The sequence below is a fragment of the Drosophila navojoa genome, chromosome 4 (assembly GCF_054131105.1).
Source record: "Drosophila navojoa isolate 15081-1374.11 chromosome 4, UAZ_NAV_1.0, whole genome shotgun sequence".
In the NCBI taxonomy this organism is placed as follows: Eukaryota; Metazoa; Arthropoda; class Insecta; order Diptera; family Drosophilidae; genus Drosophila; species Drosophila navojoa.
In genome coordinates, this window is record NC_142892.1 from 751,171 (window position 1) to 759,504 (window position 8,334).

General features: G+C 42.7%; 2 protein-coding genes across 3 annotated transcripts; both read left to right on the plus strand.

The window, feature by feature from the left end:
- Positions 1–404: 404 nt before the first annotated feature.
- LOC115562482 (G protein-coupled receptor Mth) lies at positions 405–3,147 on the plus strand. Its single transcript, XM_089258939.1, has 9 exons — positions 405–908; positions 975–1,131; positions 1,262–1,444; positions 1,505–1,762; positions 1,834–1,916; positions 2,089–2,177; positions 2,253–2,447; positions 2,551–2,653; positions 2,973–3,147. The coding sequence occupies exons 1-8, from the start codon at positions 420–422 to the stop codon at positions 2,651–2,653; spliced, it is 1,557 nt and encodes a 518-aa protein (XP_089115065.1). The 5' UTR covers positions 405–419; the 3' UTR covers positions 2,973–3,147.
- Positions 3,148–4,343: 1,196 nt separating this feature from the next.
- Positions 4,344–8,102, plus strand: mth (methuselah). Of its 2 annotated transcripts, none has more exons than XM_089258937.1 (10): positions 4,344–4,489; positions 5,269–5,833; positions 5,901–6,060; positions 6,202–6,384; positions 6,445–6,702; positions 6,777–6,859; positions 7,038–7,126; positions 7,193–7,387; positions 7,487–7,589; positions 7,913–8,102. In XM_089258937.1, exons 2-9 carry the CDS (start codon positions 5,345–5,347, stop codon positions 7,587–7,589), a joined length of 1,560 nt encoding a protein of 519 aa, XP_089115063.1. In that variant the 5' UTR covers positions 4,344–4,489; positions 5,269–5,344; the 3' UTR covers positions 7,913–8,102. The 2 variants fall into 2 exon arrangements, with proteins under 2 accessions (XP_089115063.1, XP_089115064.1); XM_089258938.1 differs by lacking the exon at positions 4,344–4,489 and adding an exon at positions 4,503–4,518.
- The last annotated feature ends 232 nt before the right edge of the window (positions 8,103–8,334 follow it).

Here is an 8,334-nt window from a genome sequence, read left to right on the forward strand (position 1 = left end):
CTATATGTATTTATATATACACTGTACATATGTGCTCTATGATTCAATTATTCTCATTTCGCAATTCAGTATGGAATTCGATGCCGACGGAGAGAAACGTTGCGCGCGCCAGTTAATCTGACGTCACTATTTTGGTAATATTTGTATGACGCGCAGACGACATACATACATATGCTAGCAACAGCTGAGCTACATATCTGCCATTATTTAGAATCTTCGGTTTATGTACCAAACGTAGTCCTGAAACAAAGGAAATGAGTTCATCTGAACAAATATCATAGAGTTAACCATATATTCGCACTTTTAAAGCACTCGCTCTAAGGAGGGAGCGGTGACGATACCGAAAGTTTGCAAATATTCAAATTAAATTTATACAAATTTCCAAACAGGGAAATATACCGGCAGAGCACGTATTCAGAATGCAGCTGGGTCTAGTGACGATGCTGGCGATCGCCGGGATAACAGCTGCCAAAATACCGGGATGCGATTACTTCGACACAGTGGATCTGTCGCAGAGCAAGCGGCTGCCGAATGGCTCGTACCAGTATGAGAAGCTGATCATACCGGCGAGTCTGGTTGGCGAATATGACTACGAGATACTGGAGACGGGCCACAAGGAGTCTGTGGCCAAGCATCTCAGGGGCTGTGCCTGCCACTTGGGCACCTGCATTCGGTTCTGTTGCCATCGGAATCTCTTCCTCGTGGACGGCGAACGCAAGTGCGACGGGGACATATCAAAAGCAATCGAATTCGATCCTATTATCAACATCACGCTGAACGATGGCACCCAGGTGAGAAGACACGTTTTACAGGACTTTATCATACAACAGGATCTGCCCGTCCCATGCGCCTCTCACGACCATTTGGATGCGGAAAACGACGAGAGTCATCAGTGGACCCTCTTAGAGGTTTGACAAACACTTAAATCGAAATATTTTGCTCGCTGTACTCATCCTTTTCCGCCCCATTTACAGAACGGAGTCCTGCGTCTTCAGTTCGATGATGCTGAGTTGTCTAAGCAAGAGTATTGCCTGCAGCCCCATAAGATCGGAACGGAGGACACCGACGAGCAGTACACTCTGGTGCCCCACAAATGTGCAACCAAACCGAGTGAATGGTTAATTAATACTAGTAAGCCTAACGTCGAGAGAGCTTAAACAAGCTAATAGCTCACTGACAGATCTGATAGAGCTCTCGATCAGTCGCCACTCGGACACCTTGACTGAAGCAGGCCATTTCTCTGATCTTTGAATCTTTGCAGTGCGTATAATTTCGGTAAAATGTTTGTTTCTGACAATCTGCGTTTACCTCTACTTGCCGAGGCTGCGAAACCTGCACGGGCTGTGCTTCACATGCTACATGATCTGCCTGATGATGTCATACGCACTGCTCGTCGGCGACTCCTGGAAGGACGGCTGGTCGAAGAGTCTCTGTCAGGTGAATGGTGGGTAGAGCCTTTACCACAAGGCGCATAGGGCAAGCCTCAATGGGTATCACATTTCAGGTTATCTCGGCTACTTTTTCGTCATGGCCAGCTTCCTGTGGCTAACCGTGATCAGCTTTGACCTTTGGAAGAGCTTCCGCACGCAAGTTCCGCGACACACGTTCAAGTACCGCTTCCTGCTCTACAGTGTCTATGCATGGGGTGTTGCGACCCTACTTACCGTTATCGTGATAATAGTCGACATGTCGTGGGATGGCGAAGACGAGGAACAGCTTCTCTGGATACCAGGAGTTGCTGTCTTCAGTTGCTGGGTAAAGGGTACGATTTAGCGAACGATTACTTTCTTCAATCCGAAGTAATTATAAATATATCAGTTTTTAGAATCTCAGATCATGATTGGTCCACAGCGATCTATTTTTATGGACCGATGGCACTACAAATCGTTTTCAACATCGTCATGTTCGTACTCACTGTAAGTCAGACGAAGTTCTAATCAATTTTAGGTAAATTTGTATGATAATATCATGAGTCATCGCAGCCAGGGATATGATAATATCACGATGAAGCATCGTCATGTCTTCTAGCTTCCATCAAGGTGTCTTGCTGGTCATTCGAGAATATAATACATTTTTTTTTTCTCGTAGTCCATCCGCATTCTGAAAGTGCAAAAGGAACTGAAGGATGTTGCAGTACGCCGAGCGCCCCAGCAGGGACTCGATTCTAATAAGCGCACGTAAGGCGGTTGATATATGCGTATTTAAATCGTGTAATACATCGATAATTATCGACGCCGCTTCCACCCATGCAGGTATATTCTGTTCGTGCGCCTCTTCGTTATCATGGGCGTTACCTGGACTTTCGAAATAGTCGTATACTTAGTGCAGGACAACAAGCCAGTGTTCTCGGTATTGCAGGTCTTCGATTACATCAATAGTGCGCAAGGCGTCATAATATTCATAATGTTTGTGTTGAAGCGAAGTGTTCTGAAGCTCATCTCAAATCGGTAAGTATTCAAAGAGAGGGAGAGAGCGTAAGATATATGTATATGAGCGTGAGATGCGTCTTTTTTCACATTTGTAACTGGGCTCATTATTCTATGGTAAAAGAATTCGGGGCATTGAAGACGATGCCAGCGACTCTGAAGAGGAAATTGCTCTCCAAGATCAGAATGGAGGTGCCAATAAGATCGGTCCACAAATCTTGAATTAGGTAAAAGAAAACAAAAGTGTTTCAATTGGATTCATAAATAACATCTTGGTGTTTTTTACTTAAATTTCGTTTGCACTAATTTGATTGTTTGCTTGTTGCGTTGATCCCTTTACCTTTTGCATTTTCCCCTCTGTCTTTGTGAGTCGTTTCATTCGCACTTAGCTTGGTTGCACTGTAAAACTGTACTGGTAATGTGTCTTTGGTATATTGTATGTCAGCATGACCTTTAGGATTAAGTAACCCCCACACAAAGCAACTGAAACCTAACACGATTCTCAGTTTTCCATTCAGCATTTGATATAGAAGCATTTACTTTCAGGCCCCAGGCTGATCAACTCAATCGGAGCACTTCGATTAGCATGGGCCATGCGTCGAAAGTCGGATCAGCAGTCCCAAGTGCCGCCAAGCCACTTTAAGTGAAGTATTAAACCTGGGTCGTTCAACTCACTTAACGCACTGCATAAAATGCATTGAACTTAAACTCACAAATGTATCTATGTATGTACAAACATTTATAGACATCCATACATATATATGTATGTATAAGAAAAACTGAATCATCTAATTATGTGTTTTTTTTTTTAGTTTATTTATACTTCTATTTTATTGTGCAGAAGTGGTATATGAATTCGTTTTTGGCGGAATTCAATTAAAATCAATTGAAATCGTATTTGATGCTGGAATTTCCTTGGAAATCATTTCTATTACTCAGGAATATGACTCACGAATGAACATCCGCGCTAAATCAGCAAATGTGTTAATATATGATGAACGTAGTATATGCTATATACATACATATTTGATAGATCCCAAGTGAGCAACAGAAGTTACAATTGTTGTTTGCTGTAATTTATTTTAAATTCTGCACGCTTGTGGATTGAAGCTAAGAACACATTCAAATGGTCAATGACAGCTGAGAGAATACCAGAGCACACAAGGAAATCGAAGCGTGAGAGAGAGAGAGAGAGAGCAGATAAGGGTCTGCTTCGGTTTGGCAACAGACCCAAACTAAGCGTCAAATGCAAGCAACAGTTGGCTATAAGCAGCTACTTGAACGCCCACAAGCGACTAAGAGAATGAAAGAGAGAGAGAGAGAGAGAGAGAGAGAGAGAGAGAGAGAGAGTGTCTTAGGCACAAGTTTCCCAGCCGTTGTCAGTATATGAATACCGTCATATGCCACCAGAGGGGAACGCCTCTCGTTGCTCGCGAAAAACAATGACATCGGTTGTCACCCAAATCGAAACAATAAACATGAATTTTAACGTTCTGCATATCTATATATGTATGTATACATATATACAATGTACATATATACAAATGTGCTCTTTGATCATATTATTCTCATTTGAAAGTTCAAGCACGCGCCAGGCGTGAATGTTTTGTTCTTTACCTTAGCAAAGTCTTTCTCTTTTATGCCTCGAACCATATCGAACAATATTAAGTATATAAATTAGAAAGAAAAGACATTTTTTAAAATTAACTAATAAATATATTCAAAATAAAAATATATACAAACTATATAATTTATGGGAATTACAGAACTCAACCATGAATGATTCAATGTATACAGTTTTCAAACTTCCCTCGAGAGAGCAGAGAAGCTAAGAAACAAGAGAGTGAAATGTGCGTCATTTCAAGGCAAAGATCAACGTTCCCGCGGCGGCTGGCGCTTTAGTTCGAAATTCAGTCTGCAAGAGAAACGTTGCGCGCGCCGGGTCGAAGTGAATGCGATTAGTTAAACTGACGTCACTAGTTGCTAATATTTGTGTGTATTCATGTGTGTGTATGACGCGCTCTTAACGAGCCCCAAGCGAATCACGGAAGACAACTCAGCCGGTAAGCCGGCAGACGACGCGTCGAGAGAAGTGTATAAGAAAACATACATATGTATATATGTTAGCAACGGCTGAGCCTTATACATCTGTATCTGCCATAATTCAGAATAGCCGGAATTTTGTAAGCATTAAGTCAAGAACCTTCGGTTTCGGTACCAAACGTATTCCTGGAACGAAAGAAATGAGTTCATCTGAGCAAATATGGTTATCGTAGACCTCACCATATGTTCGTTCGCTAAAACAATAATCTTATAAACAACGCAAGGGAGCTCTGATAAATACGCATGAGCGACATTATGCGCTGAGGCGATAAGTTTCGCTGCACAGAACTCGAGCTTTTAAAGCACTCGCTCTAAGGAGAGAGCGGTGACGATACCGAAAGTTTGCAAATATTCAAATTAAATTTATACAAATTTCCAAACAGAGAAAAATACCGCCATGTTGCAGAGCTCAACACATTTTATGGGCTATAAATTTAGCATACCTTTTATCCATACAACATACCAATAAGTTTACCATGCGCGAACTTATGGGCATTTCTGCAAATAAATTATTATTAGTTCTATATGTATGTAAGAGTAGTTTTGGAAATTTCGTAGGAATCGATGGAGGTTATTTAACAGTTGAATAATCTTCCCAGATATCATACAGTGCGCAAAATTTGCCATTTTAATGAGCATCGAAGAAGGCGATTCAGAGAACATATTAGCATACATTTATTCCACGCATATGCCAAACATGCTCCCAACTAATCCATAAAAACTCAAACTTTTTTCGCAGAAACCAAAGCTGTTGATTGAGCACGGCTGTTGGAGAAGACTATCGACTATTAGTGGAAGCAGAGCACGTATTCAGGATGCAGCTGGGTCTAGTGACGATGCTGGCGATCGCCGGGTTAGCAGCTGCCGAAATACCGGGATGCGATTACTCCGACACAGTCGATCTATCGCAGAGCAAGCGGCTGCCGAATGGCTCGTACCAGTATGAGAAGCTGATCATACCGGCGAGTCTGGTTGGCGAATATGACTACGAGATACTGGAGACGGGCCACAAGGAGTCTGTGGCCAGGCATCTCAGGGGCTGTGCCTGCCACTTGGGCACCTGCATTCGGTTCTGTTGCCATCGGAATCTCTTCCTCGTGGACGGCGAACGCAAGTGCGAGGGGGACATATCAAAAGCAATCGAATTCGATCCTATTATCAACATCACGCTGAACGATGGCACCCAGGTGAGAAGACACGTTTTACAGGACTTTATCATACAGCAGGATCTGCCCGTCCCATGCGCCTCACACTTCCATTTGGATGCGGAAAACGACGAGAGTCATCAGTGGACCCTCTTAGAGGTTTGACAAACACTTAAATCGAAATACTTTGCTCGATGGACTCATTCTTTTCCCGCCCCATTTACAGAGCGGAGTCCTGCGTCGTCACTTTGATGATGCTGAGTTGTCTAAGCAAGAGTATTGCCTGCAGCCCCATAAGATCGGAACAGAGGACAGCGATGAGCAGTACACTCTGGTGCCCCACAACTGTGCAATCGAACCCCCGAGTCAATGGTTAATTAATACTCGTAAGCGTAACGCCGAGAGGGCTCAATCGAGCTAACCTAAATGGCAGATCTGATAGAGCTCTCGATCAGTTGTCACTCGGAGACCTTGACCCACAGACTGAAGCAGGCCTTAACATTTCTCTGATCTTTGAATCTTTGCAGTGCGTATAATTTCGATCGTATGTTTGTTTCTCACAATCTGCGTTTACCTCTACTTGCCGAGGCTGCGAAACCTGCACGGGCTGTGCTTCACATGCTACATGATCTGCCTGATGATGTCATACGCATTGCTCGTCGGCGACTCCTGGAAGGACGGCTGGTCGAAGAGTCTCTGTCAGGTGAATGGTGGGTAGAGCCTTTACCACAAGGCGCATAGGGCAAGCCTCAATGGGTATCACATTTCAGGTTATCTCGGCTACTTTTTCGTCATGGCCAGCTTCCTGTGGCTAACCGTGATCAGCTTTGACCTTTGGAAGAGCTTCCGCACGCAAGTTCCCCGACACACGTTCAAGTACCGCTTCCTGCTCTACAGTGTCTATGCATGGGGTGTTGCGACCCTACTTACCGTTATCGTGATAATAGTCGACATGTCGTGGGATGGCGAAGACGAGGAACAACTTCTTTGGATACCAGGAGTTGCTGTCTTCAGTTGCTGGGTAAAGGGTACGATTTAGCGAACGATTATTTTCTTCAATCCGAAGCAATTATGAATATATCGTTTCTCGGAATATTCTCAGCTCATGATTGGTCCGCAGCGATCTATTTTCATGGACCGATGGCACTGCAAATCGTTTTCAACATTGTCATGTTTGTACTCACTGTAAGTCAGACCAAGTTTAATCAAATTTTTATGATAATATTATGAGGCCTCGCAACCAAAGATATCAGAATATCCCGATGAGTCGTCGTTATGTTTTCTAGCTAACTTCAAGGCCTTTTGCTGATCACTTAAGAAGATAAAACATTTTTCTGTTTTATTTTTTTTTTTTTTTTTGTAGTCCATCCGCATTCTGAAAGTGCAAAAGGAACTGAAGGACGTTGCGATACGCGGAGAGCCCCAGCAGCGACTCGATTCGAATAAGCGCACGTAAGGCGGTTGATATATGCGTATTTAGTATATCGGTAAATATCGTCGCCGCTTCCACCCACGCAGGTATATTCTGTTCGTGCGCCTCTTCGTTATCATGGGCGTTACCTGGACTTTCGAAATAATCGTATACTTAGTGCAGGACAACAAGCCAGTGTTCTCGGTATTGCAGGTCTTCGATTACATCAATAGTGCGCAAGGCGTCATAATATTCATAATGTTTGTGTTGAAGCGAAGTGTTCTGAAGCTCATCTCAAATCGGTAAGTATTCAAAGAGAGGGAGAGAGCGTAAGATATATATGAGCGTGAGATGCGTCTTTTTTCACATTTGTAACTGGGCTCATTATTCTATGGTAAAAGAATTCGGGGCATTGAAGACGATGCCAGCGACTCTGAAGAGGAAATTGCTCTCCAAGATCGGAATGGAGGTGCCAATAAGATCGGTCCACAAATCTTGAATTAGGTAAAAGAAAACAAAAGTGTTTCAATTGGATTCATAAATAACATCTTGGTGTTTTTTACTTAAATTTCGTTTGCACTAATTTGATTGTTTGCTTGTTGCGTTGATCCCTTTACCTTTTGCATTTTCCCCTGTGTCTTCTTTTGTGACTCGTTTCATTCGCACTTAGCTTGGTTGCACTGTAAAACTGTACTGGTAATGTGTCTTTGGTATATTGTATGTCAGCATGACCTTTAGGATTAAGTAACACCCACACAAAGCAACTGAAACCTAACACGATTCTCAGTTTTCCATTCAGCATTTAATATAGAAGCATTTACTTTCAGGCCCCAGGCTGATCAACTCAATCGGAGCACTTCGATAAGCATGGGCCATGCGTCGAAAGTCGGATCAGCAGTCCCAAGTGCCGCCAAGCCACTTTAAGTGAAGTATTAAACCTGGGTCGTTCAACTCACGTAACATTAACATAAACATTAAATTTACAGCTCTGTGTCTGTGTTCTGTTTAATATACTCGCAATTGTAAAGAATTCTCATTGTTTTTGTTGGAATCGTGAGCTATTTATACTTGAATTGAATATTTTTCATCGCCGTTTTGAACTATTTTGAACACAAAACGATCTGCGCAATATATCGATAACTAGACTGTGCCTCTCTGCTGTTAGCGATACAACGGGGTACATTTTTGTATAAGATTTCATATCATTTAGCTTTGTGAGCGATAGGCTGTTACTGACTGTGTAACAGAA